The 21,487-nt window shown below is 40.4% G+C and overlaps 1 protein-coding gene across 3 annotated transcripts; it reads left to right on the top strand.

Moving 5' to 3' along the window:
- Positions 1-828: 828 nt before the first annotated feature.
- LOC105481394 (cancer/testis antigen 55) lies at positions 829-13,802 on the top strand. Of its 3 annotated transcripts, none has more exons than XM_011740959.2 (6): positions 829-1,152; positions 2,765-2,949; positions 9,823-9,967; positions 12,046-12,158; positions 12,854-13,041; positions 13,329-13,802. In XM_011740959.2, exons 1-6 carry the CDS (start codon positions 1,059-1,061, stop codon positions 13,396-13,398), a joined length of 795 nt encoding a protein of 264 aa, XP_011739261.2. In that variant the 5' UTR covers positions 829-1,058; the 3' UTR covers positions 13,399-13,802. The 3 variants fall into 3 exon arrangements, with proteins under 3 accessions (XP_011739261.2, XP_011739262.2, XP_070944551.1); XM_011740960.3 differs by having other exon boundaries at positions 871-952; XM_071088450.1 differs by having other exon boundaries at positions 877-1,152; positions 13,332-13,802.
- The last annotated feature ends 7,685 nt before the right edge of the window (positions 13,803-21,487 follow it).

The following is a 21,487-nucleotide window of genomic DNA, read 5'->3' as shown; positions in this document are numbered from 1 at the left end:
CCAATGAGGGCTACTCTGACCATGCTATTGTAAAGTGCAATCCAACCCCCCATGCCCAGCACTGTGGATCTCCCTTGTCCTGCTATATTTTTCCTCGGCATTTATTGCCTTCCAACATATCATATATTTTATTATGTGATGCTTAGTGTCGCCCTTTTGTCATCCTGTGAAAAAATTACCCTCACGGGGTGAAGATTCTTGACTCTTTCATTCACTAACAAATTTTAAGAACACAGAACAGTGTCTGGCTCACAGTTAGTGCCCTACGAGTTTTGCTGAATGAATGAATAAGGGTAATGTGTATAGCAGAGTAATGTAAGTATAACCAGGTAAGCGATGAGTTCATGGTAGCAATGATCATAAAAGGATTCTATTATAAATTATCACTGGACTCAAAATGGGAGTCCTAGCACAAAAGACACGTACTTGCCATCACTAAAACATTGCCTACCCAAATGATGCCTTTTCTCCACAAAATTGATCCCTGGTGAGGACTAACTATTGACTGCCCACTGAGTGGTGACTCCTTATACTAAGCACCACGAATACAGGGGCAAGAGAAGGATGTTTGGCTGCACAGACGGTGTTTTAGGCACCCATCCTCCCAGGGAACCCAAGAGAAGAGCCCTGTACCTCCTTAGTATATGGAGAACCCAAGCTCCCAAGCCATTTCCCCCAGGCCATCCTAATGGCACCCTCAGCCTTGGTGGGAGAAGCGACGATGTTCCCACCCATCACCTTTTAATAGCCACAGGAACCTGCCCGCCCACCCACTGCACGCCCATTGGCTGGACAGTGGTAGAGGCGAGCCCTGATGAGCGCATGCTCAGAGGGAGAAGTCAGAGGGGAACCTGGGAGCTCCTTTGGAGGCTGCGATGTCCCTGACTCTCCCAAGGGGGGCTCACTATCGGCTGGGTCCCATGCCACAGAGGCTGAGGAGGAGAAGCAGGAGGTGAGTCCCTGAGGAGACGCCGTGACCTGAGGGCTTCCCTTACTGAGGAGACTTCGTGCTTCCTCTGTCACAAGCGGTGCCCAGGCTGGTGGTGACAACTGGGAAGATGCTCAGGCTTCTGAGACTTGCTTTGGCCTTCTACGGGAGAACGGCCGACCCTGCAGAGCAACAGGGCCCACAGCAGCAGGGGCTCCCACAAGGTATTCCTCTGTGTGTCCACTTTTCCCCCACCCCAGAAGCCTCCCAGTAGGGGTTCTCCTCACCCCTGGAATGAGGCTGTGGTAACTCGGGCGGGTACAGCATGTGACGGCGGCTCCATCTTGTGTGTGCATGGGGAGGCAACCCTAGTCCTCAACAAGTCCCTGAGAACCAACTCCCAAATTCTCCTGTCCATCTAAAGCGGGAAAGGTGTTGACAGAGAAGACCTTGGGGGCTGTACCTCCTGTGCTTTCCCCCCACGTGGTTGTGCAGCACATGCCTATTTATATTTCCAGTAGGCGAGAAACTCCCTAATTTGCGAGTGAATTTAGGCTTGTATCCCAAATGGGAATGTCATTTGAAGCCAAGTTGATACCTTATACTTATCCGATCCCGAAGGCACAGAACTCCTGTGGGGCAACTGCTGAGGTTTGATCCCTAAGTATTGCTGATCAGCTAGGCTTGTGCAGAACAAAAAAAGAAAGAAAAGAAGAAGGAAAAAAAAAATAAAGAAAACCATTCAGATGCCGTTTTGGGCTAGCCTTCAATCTCCAGATATCTTTTAGTCTGCTGAGACAGTTAAGTATCTATAGAAAGTGCTACTCATCATAATTGGTGATAATGATGAAGGAACATAATAGGAGCAGAAGCTTGACTCATATGTAGACATGGTGCTAACAGGTAACATTTACACACTCTTGTGCAAGGCACTCACAGCTCTCGACAGTTGGTGTGCATGTTAATATTAATATTCACAAGCTGGGCTCGGTGGCTCACACCTGTAATCCCAGCTCTTTGGGAGTTCCAGGTAGGTGGATCACTTGAGGCCAGGAGGTGGAGACCAGCCTGGGCAACATGGCTAAACCCCATCTCTACTAACAATTCAAAAATTAGCTGGGTGTGGTGGCACACACCTGTAGTCCCAGTTGCTTGGGAGGCTGAGACATGAGAACCGCTTGAACCTGGGAGGCGGAGGTTGCTGCTAGCCCAGATGCGCCACTGCACTGCAGCCTTGGTGACAAAGCCAGACTCTGTTCAAAAAATTAAAAAATAATTTAAAATTTTAACATTTAGGCCGGGCGCGGTGGCTCAAGCCTGTAATCCCAGCACTTTGGGAGGCCGAGACGGGCGGATCACAAGGTCAGGAGATCGAGACCATCCTGGCTAACACGGCGAAACCCCGTCTCTACTAAAAACACAAAAAATTAGCCGGGCGAGGTGGCGGCGCCTGTGGTCCCAGCTACTCGGGAGGCTGAGGCAGGAGAATGGCGTGAACCCGGGAGGCGGAGCTTGCAGTGAGCTGAGATCTGGCCACTGCACTCCAGCCTGGGTGACAGAGCGAGACTCCGTCTCAAAAAAAAAAAAAAAAAAAAAAAAAAAAAAAAAAAAAAATTTAACATTTAAATTTTGATAAATTTTAAAAAATATTTTAAAAACCTACAACAACCCTATTAGTCGAAATTGTGATTGTTGTGGATTGACAGATGAAAACGAGGTCAGAGATGTTATAAAACTTCTCTGTCCAGGGTTATGCAGATGGTGAGTGTAAGACTTATTTGTAGTAGGTGTTTGCATTTGAGGCCAATAATATGACCTAGTTTCTTTATCTTGTAGGTGACACCCAGTTGAAAACTGTGCAGGGAGTTGTCACAAGTTTCTGTGGTGATTATGGCATGATTGATGAGTCGATCTTCTTCAGTAGTGATGTTGTGAGTGGCAACGTGCCTCTAAAAGTTGGACAAAAAGTAAATGTGGTTGTGGAAGATGATAAACCACTTTATGGATTCAGAGCAATCAAGGTGAGATGTGCATGAGTTTGGAAATTGTGTCTTATCCCAGTGGGCTTTCGTTCTGCATCTTTCTTTTCTTGTATTAATCCAACATCTCTGCTGTGATCCGTAGAGGGGATGTAGACCGCAATTTGAAGCCCCACCCCTCTGAATCTGTGGGTTCTTCTGTTCTAATAGTTGTAGTAATTTGTGCTGTAAAACATAAAAATTACTTATCTATTATTCTAATCTTTGAACAATATGAGTAACAATAATAATTATTGAACTCTTTATAATCCTGCAACTTCCCTTATCAGGTAAAAAAACATTTTCTGTAGTGCGCATTCATAGCAGTGGAATTTCTATGTCAAACCATGTGCGTTGTAAATATTTTAAAAAGAGCTTCATGGAATTATAATTCCATGAAGAATGTCATTTGTATTTTCATAGGAGTTGCATTGAATCTGTAGATTGCTTTAGGTTACGGACATTTAACAATATTTATTCTTCCTGTCCATGAACATATGATGTATTTTCATTCATTCCTGCCTCCTTCAATTTCCTTTGTCAATGGTTTATAGTTTTCAGTGTTGCAATCCTTCACCTCCTTGGTTAAATTTATTCCTATTTTAATTTTTTTGAAGGTGTTGTAAATGGGATTGTTTCTTGATATCTTTCTCAGATAGTTCCCTATTGTTATATAGAAATGCTACTGATTCTTGTATGTTGTTTGTGTGTCGTGCCACTTTCCTGAATTTGTTTATTAGACCTAGTAGCTTTTTGGTGATGTTTTCAGGGTTATTTATATATAAGAGCTTCCCGTCTGCAAACAGGGTCAATCTAAATTCTTCCTTTTGAATTTAGATGCCTTTTGTTTCTTCTTGCCTAATTTTTCTGGCTAGCACTTCCAGAAGTATGTGTGATAGAATGGGCAAAAGTGGGCATTTCTGTCCTGTTCCCGGTCTTAGAGGAAAAGCCTGGAACATTTCCCCATTCAGTATGTTGTTACCTGTGGGTTTATCATGTATGACCTTTATTGTGTTGAGGTGCACTCCTCCTATATCTAATTTGTGGAGTTTTTAATCACGAAGGAGTGTGAAATTTGATCAGATTCTTATCCTGCTTAAATTGGAATGATCCTATGACTTTTGTCCTTTATTCTGTTCATGTGATATAGCACATTTATTGATTTGTGTATGTAGAAAATTCCTTGCTTCCCAGGGCTGAATCCCTCTAGAACATGGTGAATGATTTTTTTAATGTGCTGTGGAATTTGCTTTACTAATACTTTGTTAAAGATTTTGCAACTGTGTTGATCAGGAATTTTGGCATGTAGTTTTCTTCGGTTTTCTCTTCTTTGTGTTTCCTTGTCTGGGTTTTCCACCAGGGTAATGCGTTGTGACAGAATGAGTTTGGAAGTGTTCCTCTCTTGCCCGTTTTTTTTTTTTTTTTTGGAATAGGTTTAAAAGTATAGCTATTAATTATTCTTCTTTATATATAAATTTGGTAGTATTAGGAAGGGAAGTCATTCTATCTTAGACTCTTCACTGATGGGGGATTTTTTATTACTGAATCACTTTCCTTACTCATTAATGATCTGTTCAGATTTTCTATTTATTCACCATTACATCTCGGCAGGTTGTATGTGTCCAGGAATGTATTCATTTCTTCTAACTTCTCCTATTTGTAGCCAGATGATTGTTCATAATCTTCCTTATGATACGTTTTGTTTTGGTGATGTCAGTTGTGCTGTCTCCTTTTTCATCTTTGATTTTAGTTATTTGAATCTTCTCTCTTTTTTCCTTAGTCTAGCTAAAGTTTTGTTGATTTGCTTTACCTCTTCAAGAAACCAAGTCATTGTTTCATTGATATTTGTATTGTTCTTCTCATTTCTATTTCATTTATTTCTGCTCTGATCTTTATGATTTAGGCCCTAATTTTGCATTGCAATTTTTTCTTGTTTGTCTAGTTCCTCAAGGTGCAGTGTGAGGTTGTTTATTGAAGATGCATATTTTCTTTTGAGGTAGGCTTAATTGATGTAAATTTCACTTTTAGAATTGCTTTTGTTGTATTTCATGGGTTTTCATATGTTGTGCCTTCATTTTGCTTCAACTCAAGAAATGTTTACACTTTGCTTCTAATTTCTTCATTGATCCATTGGTTATTTAGGAGCATGTTTTTTAATTTCCATCCACTTCTAAAGTTTCCACAGTTCCTACTTTTATTGATTTCTAATACTTCACCATTGTGGTTAGAGAACTGATTTGATCTTATTTCAAACTCCTTTAATTTGCTAGTATCTGTTTTATGGCCTGCCCCATAATCTATCCTCGAGAATGTTCCACATGCAGTTGGAAAGAATATGTGTTTTGGAGTATTTGGTTGGAATGTTCTGTAAATGACTGTCAGGTCCATTTGGTCCAGAGTGCAGATAAATTCCACTTTTTGTGGAGTCAGTGTTCTGTTGGGGCAATCTGTTCATTGCTGCAAGTTGGGTGTTGAAGTCCCCTACTATTATTGCATTGCACTCTACCTCACCATTTAGACCTTAATATCTGCTTCGTATATTTAGGTGCTGCTATGTTGGGTCCATATTTTTGGAAATCATTATATCCTCTTGATGAATTGACTCCTTCATCATTATATAATGGTCTTGATCTCTTTTTACAGTTTGTGATATGAATCTTATTTTATTTGAAATCAGTTTAGCACCTCCTGCGCTCTTTTGGTTTCCCTTTACATGGAAGAATATCTTTTTTCATGCCTTCACTTTCAGTTTACAAATGTCTTTTAAGGAGAAGTGGGTCTCTCATAGGTTTGGTTGTTGCTGTTGTTGCTTTTTAAATTTATTCAGCTACTCTGTGCATTTTAGTTGGAGGATGTCATCCATTACTATCAAGGTAATTATTGATAGGTAAGGATTTACTGTTGTCACTTAGAGAATTTTTTCTACCTATTTTGTAGGTAATTTCTTCCTTTCTTCCTCTTTTACTGTTTTCCTTGATGGATAAGAGATTTTTCTCTATTAGTATGTTTTGCTTTTTTATTTGTTTTAGTGTGTCTATTACAGGATTTTTTTCTTTGTGGATAGCATGAGGCTTACAGAAACATAATCACAGCAGTTTATTTTACTGATAACATAACTTTGATCACAAAATGCAAACACTCTACCATTTAACTCCACCCATGGATTTTGGGTTTTCTGTTTCACACTTTACTACAATTTTTTATATTTTATATCCCTTAATTAATTATTGTACTTACTTTATTTTTACTAGTTCAGTTCTTTAACCTTTACATGAAAGATATAAGTGATCTGGAAACCACCATTACCTTATTAGAATATTCTGAATTTGTGTAGTTACGTTTACTGGTGAGTTTTATACCTTCATATAATGTTTTTGCATTACTCATTAGCGTCCCTTATGCCAGCTGGAAGAACTCTCCTTAGCATTTCTTGTAAGACAGTTGTGGCGGTGAGGAAGTTTCTCAGCTGTGATTTCTCTGTAAAAGTCTTTATCTCCCCTTCACTTCTGGGTACATTATTCTTGGTTAGATATTTTTTTCCTTGCGTTCCTAAAATAGACTATCCCACTCTTTCCTGGCCTTTTATGCTTCTGCTGAGAAGTCTTCTGGTAGGCATATTGGAAGTGCCTTATATATGATTTGCTTCGTTCTTCTTGCTGCTCTTGGGATTCTTTATTTTTCATCTTTGACAGTTTGATTTTAACATGTCAGGGGGTAATCTTATTTGGATTGTATCTGCATGCAGAACTTTGGTCATCCAGTACCTAGATGTTTGTAACTTTCTCTGAGTTTGGATGGCTCTCCATTATTATTTGAGATTGGATGGCTCTCCATTATTATTTTTTAAATGATCTTTTTACTCCTCCCGCTTGAATGTGAATGACTCATACTATTGCTCTTCTGATATTGTCCCAGAAATCCAGTAAGTTTTTTTTTTCTTTCCGTGCCATTCCTTTGAATTTTGTCTCCTCTGACTGTATATTTTCAATGAAGCTATCTCCAAGTTTCCAGATTCTTTATTTTGCTCGATCAGTTGTTCTTTGGATGTTCTCTATTGTGTACTTCCTTCATTGTATTTTTCAACTTCTGGATTTGCTTGGTTTTTTAAACATTCTTTCAATCTTTCTTTCAAATTACTCTGATAAATTCCGAATCATTTCTGTGTAATTGTTTTCAAGGTTCACATAGCATGTGGAAAATAAATATTTTGAATTATTTGTTAAACAACTCATACATTCCTGTCACTCTAGGGTCAATCACTGGTGCCTTGTTTTGTCAGTTTGGTGATGTCATGTTTTCCTTATTGTTCTTAATCTTTGTGGTCATGTGTTTGTATCTGTGTATTGAAGAAGTAGGTATTCATTTCAGTCTTTGCAGTCTAGCTTTTAGGGGACATCCTTTAGCAGTAAGCCTGTCCGGAAACTCTACATAGGTCTCTTTTGGTCCTTATGCTTGTGAACACTGCAGCTATTGAAGTCCTAGGGGGCTGCCTATTCCCAGGGACACAACGACAGATGCTACAATGGCTGAGATTCCCTTGGTTATGGAGGCTGGTCCCTTGTGAGACTGGAATCCAAACCTCCATTCACTGAGAACTCCCTGTGGCTGTAGAATATTCTGAGCATAAGGCCACTGGAATCACTCGACAGAGATGTAGACCAGGTATTGAGTTTGTTTTGCTGTGGTTGTGGCTTTCTGTCTGGTGCCAGGGTGGGTCTAGAGACTCTGTCCACAAGTACCATCTGAGAGTCAGGGGCCATGGGCGTCTGTCAAGTGGTGACCTGATATTGGGTTCCCAGGCAATGTCCTATGCTTGCTACTATCTCTCTCCTCTGGGTGGATGGTATCTCTCTCTATGCTGTGCTGTTGAAGGTCGGGGAAGGGGTGATATGGGTAATGTAAAACTGTTCTTACTACCCTCTTCAATGCATCTTTTCTTATTTTCATGCTATAACTGGGTACCATGGTCTCTCATCTGGTTTCCTTATGTCAAATGAGGGTATTTTCATACAAGGATAGTTTTTCACATTGATGTTTCTGCAGGAGGACGATCACTGGAGAGTCCCATTTTTCCCTCTTGCTCCCCTCCTCCTCCATCTATTTAATTTTTACATGCTATAAATATGTCCATCTTGTCCACGTGGCTTCTGTGTTCAGGAAGTATCCTTAGGCTAATTCTAAGACATAATTTACAGGAGTATTCACTTAGCTTTTCTTCTGAAAGTCATTCATTTATTTATATCTAAACATACAGCCAGTCTGGGTTTGCTTTTCATGTGCAGGACTGAGAGAAGGATCCACATCTTGTTTCACTACTGGCTACTCAGTTGTCCCTCAACATTATCTGTACCTGCTGTTGTGTTGGTGGCATTTGCAAGGCATAAGAAAGAGAGTTGGGAGCCATGAGACGTGGGCAAAGTTTTAGTCTGCAATATGTCTGTGAGTTGGCATGGAGTCAAGGCTCAGAGAGGTCCAAGGGTCCTATGGATCACCCACTTGGATACTGTCAAAAGTGGGGATAGATACATGGGCAGGAGACTGGTGCCTCATTCCTTCATGATAGTAGGTGAGGGGAAAATAAACATCAGATTGGTATTGACAGTTGGAAAGGCACCAGTTAAGAAATGGGAATAGCAGCAAACTAGGCTATTTTTAAAACCATGAAAAATTACTGACAACTCAGTGGCTCAAGTTTCCATCAGAAGTCTTTGATCAGCAAATTCCAACCCTAGGAGTTTATCCTATAGTTCAGTCAGGCAAGTAGCCCAAATGCTAGGATACAAGTGAAATGTCTAATTACGTGGAATTGGGTTAGTAAATTATGGCACATCCATTAATTGGGATTCCCTATGACTCTTACTGTCCTTTCTTGTTATTTAAAAACCTTTGTGTTAATTTAATGTGATACTTTAATACTGAATACCATGCTAATTTGCTTTTAAAACAGGCATTTACATATGTATATATATATATTTGTGCACAGACAAAAACATCAGGATGAGTGTTACTGCCAAAATGTAGTCCCTGGTGGTCTCTTGGTAATGGAATATGGATTATGGGGTAACCGCGTTTTGCTGTCTGCATATCTGGTTTTTGTTTTTCCTATTTTTAGTACAATGAACTTGCATTATTTCTGTAAGATTTAAGGATTATAAAATAAGGACTATTACACTTCCAATAAGGAAAAAGGTTTGTATGCCTCTTTATTGTAGATAAAGTAAAGCCCTAATTTGGCTTGGTTTTTTGAACCTTCCCCAGTTGAGGTTATTGCTCCAACTTTATCTTGTGCTTCTCTCTCCTAGGCCTGGATCTGGAATGTTAGGATTTTGCTCCCTAGGCTCCTAACTTCTGTTGTTTTTTTCTCTCCGCCTCCGTGCTCCTCTACCCCTGTTTACAAGGTTACACCTCTGTCTTCTTTCACAACCCAGCACAAATCTGACTTCCCCCAAGCAATGCCCCTATTTTCTCCCTGTCTGAAATGTTCTCCCTCTAGATAATTCATAGAAACCATTTTGAACTAGTTTTATATCCTTCATCGCAACCTGCTTATGACTACATACCTTTCCACTTTACCGTCATTTCATTGTGAATTTCTGCAGGCTAAGGACGGTATTTTTTAAATCTTGGAATCTAATGGTACAGGAGCATTAAACTCAGGTAGGCAATTAATGTTTTGGGATACATTTCACAATTCTTGAAGCACACACATGACTTTTACCATCATCTCAAGTCAATGGTCCATTTGCCAAGTGAACTATATTCACCAGTGTTTAGGATGGCTGTTGAAAATATTTTTGAATACAAGTGTTTTAATCATGTAATTTCCATGTTTAAATTTGTATTATTTTTGAAGTAACTCTTTCCTAAATCTTACAGGTGGATGTTGTGCCTCACCGCCTTTATGGTGCTGTACCCTCAGACTCAGGAACCAGAGTTTTAATTGGATGTGTTACTTCTATAAGTGAAGATACTATTTATATTAGTAACAGCATTTATTTTTCCATAGACATTTTTTCTGAAGGTATGATTTACATTTTGAGATATACGATCTAATTCTTAAATTTTTGAGAGGATTTTAGTCCTGGAACAACTTTTACAGTGTACTTGGCTTCAGTCAATGGCTCTTCAATGTTAGAAGTAGACCGTTCCAATGAAAATTAGGTACAATATAGGGGCAAATAGACAGTATTATAAATTGTGTGCTGTCGGCTATTGTGTGTTCATTTGTTCAATGCCCTCAGCAATGCCTGGATATATTTTTCATTCACATAAGAATTTAATTTCTAATCATGGAAACAATCCTACAAGTACATAGAGACACTATTTTTAATACCCTTCAAGGACTATACTTGAAGGGATCATTTCTGTAGTTGGTTACTTGAGAAGTTTCTGTGACAGGGTAGATTACCAAATTTTAAAAGAATACACTTCAAATGCTTCAAATTTAGGATTGGAGATAGCGCCTTGTGAGTGTGTGTGTGTGTTGTTGTTGTTGTTGAATTCTCTTTGTAATCAGCAGATATATTCTAATATTTAGCTTCTACCCAATGATATTTTTTTTGTCTGTTTTGTCTACTGCTGCTGTCATATAGCTTGGGTATAAATGGGGAGATTAGCTCTGCTTCCCCAGGCAGCTTACTGGTTTGTTTTCTTAGGTGCAAAAGCAGGACTCTGACCTGAATTTTGTTTTAAGATGTTGACACTGTCTGCTTTGTTGAGAAGAGACTATGAGGGAAAGGGTGGAGTCAGGAAATCAGTCAGGAAAATGTTGTAATATTCCTGGTGAGAGATGATGGAGATGTGAATGAAAAATGGAGAAGTGGAGGACCTGAGGATTGAGTTGACTCTGGATATATTTTGAAGTTAGAGAAGAACCCAGGAGGTAATGGATTAGATCTTTGATGTGGAGGAGAAATGAGTCTAAGGTACCTCCAAAGTTTTTGGTTTGAGCAGTGGTGAGGGTGGAGTTGCCAGTTTGTGATGTAGATGACTGAAGTAAACAAAAGTTGGTGAGTACGGAGAATACCAGCAACTCAGCTTTACACATGTTAGATTGGTGTAAGCATAAGGATAATTGATCCTGAGGTTGGTTAGAGCTGGAGGTATATACATTTTGGAGTTATAAGCATATAGATATATGTTAAACCCACACAAAATAAATGTATGTAAATTATCAGAGAAAGAGAGAGAGACAGAAGAGGTCTAACACTGTGTCTAGTGTCATTCTACAGTGTTAGGTCCTAAGGTGAAGAAATGTTTCACTTTGTTGATATTGCTAGTTTTCTGGAGTCATTGTGGCAATTTACTGTCTCACTTGCAGTTGGGATTTCCATTTGCTCCAGATTCTTTCACGTACCTTTGTTATCCTGTGACTCACTTTTAACTTACTGCAAACTTCTGTTTGAAACTCAGTGGTCTTAACTCTAACCTGTGAGGCAGATACTTAAGAGTTCATCAGCCGAACACAACACCAGGGGAAATTCCTTCATTCTGAAAGTAACAACATTTTCTTGTGGTACTGCTACCACTACTACCAATCAACTGTTATTTGGTGGTTACTATGCACCAGGAATGATTCTGTGTGTATCGCACATATCAACTAATTCTCACAGCAGCTGCGTATCATGAAGGCTACTTACTGTGCTTCTCATTTTATAGATGAAGAAAACAAGGCACAGACAGTTTAACCACCTTTCTTAAGGTTGCAAACTGAGTGAGTGGCAGTGTCAAGATTCGAAGCCACGTAGCCAGGGTCAAACTTGTGCTCTTACCTACATGTTTGACTGCCTCTCACTAAGCAATTGTGAACACGAACAGTTGTTTAGTAAATCCCGTGCCGCTCCCTCAGATTGGCTGTGATGCACAGTTGACACTTTCCTCCATTTAAATTTGTTAAATCAGTAGAGGAGAATCAATGCCTAAGGATTATAAATTTCTTTTTGGACTTAGAGATTTGCAGTGTCTGTTTAAATATGCACAAAATGGACTTTAGTTCTAGCAGAACTGACTTTAAAGTAGTACACTATCAAATAACGTGTGAAATTAAACGTGACCTAGTTAAGAGATCATGACACTCACATTTCTCCATGGCTGTTTTAGATTTTGTGCCTTATAAGGGTGACTTGTTAGAAGTTGAATATTCCACTGAGCCAGGCATCTCAAACATCAAGGCAACTTCTGTGAAGCCCACCCGTTGTATTCATGCGGAAGAGGTAATTTCTTTCCTGTTGCTCCTGTCAGCAGTTTCTGATAACCCTTCCTTTGGTGAGAATTTACGTGACCAGGATTCTGTTGGGTGTAATGGGAATAACAGAAAATATGAAGAAATACATTCTTTGCCAACAAAGGAGCCACTTTTCTTATTGAAAAGGCAGGATCTTCCAAAGGAAATAATTAGAAAATTACGTAGAACGAGCACATGATTAAGTTCTAAATTGTGCATTTTACTCAATATCCAAGTGTTATTAGAATCTTCCAATGACAGGAGGAAGAAAAACAATCTTTGTGCCAGAAAATTTTAGGGAAAGAATGAGCGGAATGTGTTGTGGGACTTGAGCTTACCAGTAAATGCTGAGGATGATTTGGGTATTAAAGCCTGAATATGCGCAGGCAATTCAAGGCAACAGAGGGTAATGGACATATTTTGGTAATATTTAGAGCTGGATTTCTCATTTGAGACCCAGGCCTCATTCCCAGAGAGTCTGATTTAATTGTTCTGAGGTGGAGCGTGGACATGGGTATTCTTACAAAGCACCCCTCGTGTTAGCAACGGGCCAACCAGTTTGGAAATCAATGATTTGCATCGAAGTGACCTGCACTCACGCAGGACCCAGAGTGAGGAGGTACAAAGCTGGTTACAGTGATTATTGGGCTTTTTCATAATCATTTCCATTATTTATACTCACAGGTCTGCATTACTAGCGTACATGGAAGAAATGGGGTGATAGATTATACTATCTTTTTCACCTTGGATTCTGTGAAACTTCCTGATGGATACATACCTCAAGTATACGATATCGTTAATGTGGTCATGGTGGAGAGCATTCAGTTCTGCTATATTTGGAGAGCGGTTTCTGTCACCCCAGCTCAAAAATCGTAATGACAAAGCATTTTTATTCTGTTTATCTTTCCTTTTATGAACAGTAAAGGGACTGGTTTAACTGAAAAGGTTAGCTTAATAAGCCTAAATAGTATTTTACATATGGCTTTTCTGGTAAATCTAATTGAGATACTGGCTAGTTCAATTGGACCATGAACCCAGCTTAGGGAAGTGCCTTATCAATTAAAAACCACGCGAAAATAGCTCGCTAGTCACTGGAGGAAAGGAGTTCTTAATTAAAATGAACACTGCCATTAAATTTGAATTCCATATTTCCCATTAGCAGCAGCGGATTCCAGGATGATGGAGGCCTGGGACGGCCCAAAAAGGAACGTCGGAGCCAAAGCATTTAACTGAAAAGGCATCAGGGACAGCATGTTAAAGGCATGATTTAAAGTTACAATTTGACTTCAGTTTTGAGCCCCCTTTATGCTGTCTGTACAATCTGTATTGTTCCATAGTCTCTTTCATCTTCTTTCACCCACATAACTCGCACTGTTTATTGTTTCAATATGTTCCTTATTCCCCATGCTAGAATGTAAACTCCACAATGGCAGGATGTGTTTTGATCTTTTTGTTGTTGTTGTTGTTGTTCTTTTTTTTTTTCTGTTGTCATTAAAGCATCTCCAAGCACTTAGAAGAGTGCCTAACATAAAATGTTATTAAGCTCTATGACTGAATGATTGGGCCATCTATGATGTTTAGCTGCGGTTCATTCATCACTGGTTCCTTAGGAATAAAATTGTTGAGCAACGCATTAAGACCTCTGTCGATTTTTAAATAACACCAATAACCATAGAAAGCCGACTCTGCTGTACGTGAGCCTCCGTGAGCCACTTTGCTGCAGGGGTGCAGCTCATGTGAAGTCACGAAGAAATGTACAAACACAGAGCCCGTCGAAGGAAGGATGAGCTACTTACCCACTGGGAAAGGTTATACTAAAATTCCACAAGTAAACCCCATGAAACTTCATGCTTTCGTCTAATAGAACATTTAACTAGGTAGCTGTGACCTAGGGGAATGGATGTATTCAGACCTTTGAGCATAGCTTGAGTGTCGTTGTGAACTTACCCTGAGTCCTGTGATTCATAATTTCACCACTACCACTGGTCCTTGAATAAACAGAGTTGTGTTTTTACTTTACACTACAGATCCAGTGAGACGTCTCAGTCATCCAGGGATTTGTTTCCCACTTGATAGGGACGGTGAAGGTCTTGTAAAATTCCCATTTTCACTCATTGGTTCACTCTACAAAATCCTACTGACTCTCTTTGGTGTGCCAGGCACTGTTGAGGCTCTAGAGTTATACCCTTAACCAAAAGGACAAAATTCCAGGCCCTAATGGAACTTGTGTTCTTTCAATGCCCCCACCCCCTAACCGTCCTTGGCTTCCTGACCCATGCAGCAGTAGCTCCTATGATTGAAAGGGGCAAGCGGGAGATGTGGCAACACCAGGTGCCTGTGAATGTCGTCATTCAAAAGCAGCCCCACACCCTGTGGAATTACAGAGCAGTCCACGTTAGACTTGAGAGATGCAAGGGCCATGACTTCCACTACCTCCCACTTAATTCTGCAGTTTGGTTGATGTGGAAGAATGGTCTCTGGGAGTTATAATGCATTATGATAAGCCCAATCAGCTGGTGATTCAGTCACAGCTGCTGTTTCACAAACTTCCTCACCAGACTGAGGATCACCTGGGAGGCAGCAGTTCAGCTGGGCAGGTGGTGGGGATTGGACACATTTCCTCTACTTTCAAATAGCAAAGCCCAGAACTGCTTTGCTTTCATAAGGCCGACCAAGCGGCGGTGCATTTTGAATATTTTCCCTCAGAGATGAGCTAACTCCAAGGTTCTTTCCCACAACTGAGAATGAATTGTGTTTGATCATCTCACCCTCATCACATCTGTGTCCCTAAATGGATGACCTCATGGCACAAGGACAGATGGACCCAGGGAGTAGGAAATAGCGGACTCTGTCAGAAATGTGTTTTCCCCAGGTACAAAAGAATTGGATTGAAAACACAGGGACCTGTCACCACGAGTTTCTGGGGCTCCAGTATTCTGCCACGGAGCTTCCAACTGGCACACCATGAAGGTGTTGCAGATGTGCTGATATCAGATGCTTCTCCGCTCATTTAGGGATACATGCAATGAAGAAAATGAAATAAGATAATGATCTTTAGCTTGGTTTGGCAAACTATGGCCCTTATGCCAATTCTGGCCTGATGCCTGCAATGATTCTCAAAACATAAAGTTCTGTTTAGGTACCTGGAGCCTAATCTTGGCCCAATAGATTGAACCTAGTGTTCTTGCCATCATGATTATGCACACTGTTAATCAAAGGGGCACCTTGAAATTTCTCATCGTGATCATGGTTTCATCCTCTAACTACCTGTAGCTTTCAGAGGTTCTGGTTCATCATTTCACTCCTCTTGTGGGATGCATAAATCTTTAACTGTACATCTGCCAAAGGGATATGCTCTGTGAATGTAAACAACTCTTCTTTGTTATGCTTAGTGTGAAGTTCTCTGTCTTGTCAAAATTTCAAATTCTACTTAATCAGCCATATTTACAAGGATCCCTGTTCCCTTGGTGTTGGAGAATATGGTGTTTTGAATCGAAGCTCTTATTTCTATTGGCAAACTTGAGGTTGCATGTAGACCTCCAATACCAGCCCAGGAATATGGAGTTTATACTATGTTTTCCTCTCTTTCCACCTTTCCACCTATATTGCTTCCTTCTCAGCTTTGGAGAACCCTAACTTCCATTATCCTCTGTGTATTTACTTCTTTGCACAATCCTGCCATATATGCTCTCCTACTCTGGGCAGCCTTCCATCTGTACTCTAACTCCCTGTTCTCATGGACCCTGGCTTGCAGGAGGCCTCCTTGGAACCACTTTTTGGCAGGCTCCCTGCCTGCCTTCAAATCCTTGGGTGCCCTCCTCTACAGGGAAGGGCCCCAAGAAGCATATGAAAAAAATGCTCTACATCACTAATCATCACATAAATGTAAATTAATTTTTTTTTTTTTTTTTTTTTTTTTGAGACGGAGTCTCGCTCTGTCTCCCAGGCTGGAGTGCAGTGGCGCGATCTCCACTCACTGCAAGCTCCGCCTCCTGGGTTCACGCCATTCTCCTGCCTCAGCCTCCCGTGTGGCTGGGACTACAGGCGCCCACCACCGCGCCCGGCTAATTTTGTTTTTTTTTTTTTTGTAGAGACGGGGTTTTACCGTGTTAGTCAGGATGGTCTCGATCTCCTGACCTCGTGATCCGCCCATCTCGGCCTCCCAAAGTGCTGGGATTACAGGCGTGAGCCACCGCGCCCGGCCATAAATGCAAATTAAAACCTCAATGTGAGACTATGTCACACCAGTCAGTCAGAATGGCTATCATTAAAAAGTCAGAAAATAATAGAAGCTGGCATGACTGTGGAGAAGAGGGAATGCTCATACACTGCTGGTGGGAATGTAAACTAGTTCAGCCACCGTGGAAAGCAGTTTGGAGATTTCTCAAAGAACTTACACAGAACTACCAATCAACCCACCAATCCCATTACTGGATCCCATGTACCTAACTAATTATATAAATCCTTGTGCCATACAGACTCATGCACACATATGTTCACTGCAGCACTATTCACAATAGCAAATACATGGAATCCACATAAATGGCCGTCAATGGTAGACTGAATAAAGAGTATCTGGGGTATCTATATCATGGAATACTATACAGTCAGCAAAAAGAATGAGATTGTGTCCTTTGCAGCAATGTGATGGGGCTGGAGGCCATTATCCTAAATGAATAAATGCGGGAACAGAAAACTTAGTACTATGTTTTCTCACTTACAAGTGTGAGCCAAACCTTGAGTATACATGGACACAAACAATAGACAAATAGACACCTGGGCCTATGTGATGGTGGGGGGCAGGAGGAGGGTGAGGGTAGAAAAACTATGTGATGGGTACTATGTTTATTTTCTGTGTGATGAACTAATTTGTATATGAAGCCCCCATGACATGCCATTTTCCATATAACAAACTTGTGCATGTACCCCCTGAACCTGAAATAAAAGTTGGAAAAAATTTTTAAAAGGTGGCTCTTTGACAAGATCAATACAATTTTGAACCTCTAGCTAGGCTAAGTTAAAAAGAGACAGAGAGAGAGAACACAAATACTGACATCAGAAGTGAAACAGGGGCCACCACCAATGATCCCATGTGCATTAAATGAATAATAAATAACTCCCACAGATTCCATAACCTAGATGAAATAAAACAATTCTGAAAAGGCACAATCTATCAAAACACACAGAAGAAGAGGCAGATACTTTCAATAAGCCTATGTCTATCAAGAAAATTGAATCAATAATCAATACCTTCTAAAAGAGAAATCAGGAAACCCGGCTGGGTTTACTGGGAAATTCTACCAAACACTTAAGTTTTAATTATACGAATTGTCTACAATCTCTTCAAAAGTTTGAATCAAAGAGAATTCTTCCTAACTCACTCCTTGAGGCCAGTATTACCTTAATACCAAAATCAGACAAAGATGTTATAAGGAAGGAAAACTATAGGCTAATATCTCTCATGAACACCAATGTAAATATTCCTAATAATACATTATCAAATTGAATCCAATAATGTATATAAAGAAATATACGCCATGACCAAGTGTGATTGATTACATTTGTCAAAGCCCATAGACTATGCAACACAATGAGTGAGCCCCACATAAATTACCAGCTTTAGTTAATAATAATGTATCAATACTGGCTCTTTGGTGGAAACAAATGTCCCACACTAGTGCAAGATGTGAATCATAGGGGAGACAGTGGTGGTGGGCATATGTGAACTGTCAGTACTTTCCACTCGATTTTTCTTTAAAACAAAAATAGTGTATTAGCCTAAAAATCTTGAGTATGTAGATTAAGTGAACAATTGAGAAATAATCTAGCACTGCTATTACAATCTAACAAGTCTATGTGTGTCAGGTGATGAATGGATTTGTCTAACAATGTGTCCATAACGTCCTGGGTCCCATCATGCTCTTACACGGTAGATGCTGTGGTGTCCCTGCTGCTTCCCACACACTGGTCTGACTGCATTCTTTAACTCAGAGCAGTAGAGCCTCACATTTTTATTTTGGTGACATGGGATACAGGTGGGCTTTCTATGCCTTGGAAAAGCTGAGGCTGAAAGTGGACCTGTTCCTTCCTAAAATCTCCTGAACCACAACCTGTCTGGTACAATTCAGAGACCCCCAGAAGTGCAGTCATGGAGCCCCAGTGAGGGATCCCTATCACCTCCTTCTGTGTGAAGCAAATCCCTCCCCCGTGTTTCTAAATGGCCACAGATACATGCCAAGCCTTGTCCTGATCTGTCAAACACCCCCTCTCTCCAGGGTCTTTACCACTCCCTGGGGAGGTTCTTGAATGAAGGGAGGAAGAAAGAAGCAGAAGAATGGGTGTCTGCACTCAGCAGGTAACTGGCCTCAGGCTGCTGAGTCAAACACTGTGCTTATGGGCACTGATGACAGAGCCAGGCTGCTTGGACCCAAATCCCAATTCTCCCAGGCTTGGGGCCTTTAGGCAAGTTGTTCAACTTCCTTAGGCATTCGGTTCCTCATCTACAAAAAAAGCAGTGATAATAACCCCTGCCTTGCAGAGCTTTGAGGACTAAATTAGTTGTCACACATAATGGACACAAAACTGTGTCCAGCATAGATTACACACTCTATGAGTCTTTGCAATCACAAGTATCATAAAGAAGGAGTCTGCATTCACCTTTCTTCCCCTCTCTTATGTTTTTCATGCTGAGGCTTGATGAAAGGACAGGCCACGCACTCTATGCTCCTTTACCACCCCAATTCATTCTCATGACTCTCAGCAATCCTTTACGTTCAGTGAACCCTTCCAGCCCGCTGCACTGGGGACTCCTGTCCTCCACCCTGTAGACCTCTCTTGATGCCCCAGCACTGCTTCCACTTGGTTCTTAAGACCCTCACTTTCCCCCCTCCCTCAGTGTGATCATCTTTTGCAGTGATCATGCCTGTTTTCTCTACAGGAGATGAAAGACAGATTACATTCACAGTGCCAAGGAATTACAGAAGACCCATCCTAACTGGTCACCCTGCTTCATGTTTTGGCTCCTTCCAGCCTGTTCACAACTACACAGCCTGAGGGATCACTGGAAAGCTCTAAACCTTTCAGGGATTTCAAATATCATGTACAGTAACGTCCAAAACACTTTCAGTGCCCTACAAGACCCCGCAGAGACCAAAACTTTATTACCTCTCATGACATTTCTCTCTATATTTTGCAAATTTAATATCATGTCATTTTTTTAAAATAGAGATGGCTTTTAACCTTCCAAAACTCCTTTCTTTTCTTTTTTTTTCTGTATTGACTTGGCTCGAACGTCTAGTGCAATACTGAATAGACATAGTAAAGTTGGCATCCTGATCTTGTTCCTGATGTCAGGGAAAAAGCTTTCAGTCTTACCAAACTCTATGCTCCTACAAGAGACTCACCTCATATTAAAGAAGCACGTAGACTGAAAGTGAAGGGATTGAAAAATATATTCTATAAAAACAGAAACCAAAAAGACAGTATCTTTACCCATATCAGATGAAATAACTAAATCAAAAGAGAGAAAAGGAGACAAAGAAAGTCATTCTATAATAATAAAGACATCCATTACTCAAGATAATTTAACAATTATAAGTACACTCAATATGAGACCACCAGCATGCATAAAGGAAATATTAGTAGATCTGAAGGGAAAGATGAATCACAATACAATAATAGTAGGGGAGTTTAAATACCCACTTTCAATAATAGAAAGATCATCCAGACAAAAGGAACACTGAACTTAAACTACACTTTAGACCAAATGGACCTAACAGACTTCTACAGAACATTCCATCGGAGAGTAACAGAAATACACATTTTTCTCCAGTGCACACAGAACGTTCTCCAGGATAGATTGGTCCTATGTTTGGCCACAAGACAAGTCAAAACAATTGATTGTGAGGACTGAAATCATATCAAGTATGTTTTCTGATCACAATGGTATGAATCTAGAAACCAATAATTGGGGCAATCAGGAAATTCATAAACATGTGGAAATTGATGCACAAGCCACCGAACAAGAAACAGGCCAAGGAGGAATGCAAAAGTGAGATAAAAAATACCTTGACACAAACAAAAATGGAAATATAACATACCAAAATGTATGGGATGAAGTAAAAGCCTTTCCAAGTGAGAAATTCATAGCAGCAAATGCCTGTATCAAGAAAGCAAAAATATCTTAAATAAAAAAGCTAACATTAAACCTCAAGGAACTAGAGAAAGACAAGCACATTAAGAACAAATTAGCACAAGGAAGAACACAACAAAAATCAGAGCAAAAATAAATGAAAAAGAGACTATAAAAGGAATAGAAAATGCAATTAAGAGTTGGATTTTTGAAAAGATAAACAAATTCGTCTTAGCTAGACTAAGAAAAACAGAAAGAAGACAACATAAAGAAAACCAGAAATAAAAGAGGGGACATTACTATTGGTACCACAGAAATACAAAGGATCATAAGAGATTACTATCAAAAATTATATGCCAACGAATTGGAAGACCTAGAAACAATGGGAAAATTCCTAGATACATATAAGCTACCAACAGAGAATCAAGAATAAATAGAAACTGGAGGACATTATGTTAAGGGAAATAAGCTTGGCACAGGAAGACACATTTTGACACATTTTGCCTCTTCTCACTCATTTGTGAGAGCTAAAAATTAAAACAATTGAACTCTGAGAACAAAGAGGAGGTTTCTCTGCCCGACTCTTGCTTGTGGGTTCTGGGCTTGAGAGGCACCTCTGGGTTTGAGCTCTCCAGTGTCTCTGCTAGACAGGGATTCTGACAGTCCACAGACGTTGTGTCACCCAGTAGCTGCTCTTGGGGGGCGGGGAGGGGCCGGAGGGCGGAGGGGGGGCGGTGATGCTCAGGCTGTTCACAGTCTTTTTGTAAATTGCGACCATGAAGTGCATTCCTGTCTAAAGGGAAGAAAATGAATACATGCTCGCCAGTTTATGTTTTCTGCTCTGACATATTTTCTTCATTTTCTCTGCCAATATCAAACCCGAGAGAAGAGATAGGAATTGTAGATATCACCCTGCTCCAAGGAGAACAGAGAGATGGGGAAGAAGAAGAGCCATCCTCGATGCCTAGTGGAAAGGTAGAAGCTCCCAAGCGACATCCTAAACCTCTTTACCGTGATTAAGGCTGCATTTTTCTTTTCTTTCTTCCCGGGTGTTCAGTGAACACTTGCCCACCTCCCTTGGGATCAGGTAACTGAATCACGCTCTTTGAATCCTGCAGTTCTCAGTCCAGACAATGTTTTGCTTGAGAGAAGCTACTTTCTAGGCACCTCAACATTCATTCAAGAGA

This window comes from Macaca nemestrina, chromosome X (assembly GCF_043159975.1).
Source record: "Macaca nemestrina isolate mMacNem1 chromosome X, mMacNem.hap1, whole genome shotgun sequence".
Taxonomy (NCBI): Eukaryota; Metazoa; Chordata; class Mammalia; order Primates; family Cercopithecidae; genus Macaca; species Macaca nemestrina.
The sequence above is the reverse complement of the archived record's forward strand: the minus strand, read 5'-3'. Positions and strand labels throughout refer to the sequence as shown.

Bases quoted from the DNA above. Each gene is read 5' to 3' on its own strand.
- LOC105481394 (XM_011740959.2), top strand. From the start codon at position 1,059: ATGCTCAGGCTTCTGAGACTTGCTTTGGCCTTCTACGGGAGAACGGCC. The intron at 1,153-2,764 runs GTATTCCTCTGT...TTTATCTTGTAG, and splicing joins GCAGCAGGGGCTCCCACAAG to GTGACACCCAGTTGAAAACT. The intron at 13,042-13,328 runs GTAATGACAAAG...ATTTCCCATTAG, and splicing joins GTCACCCCAGCTCAAAAATC to CAGCAGCGGATTCCAGGATG.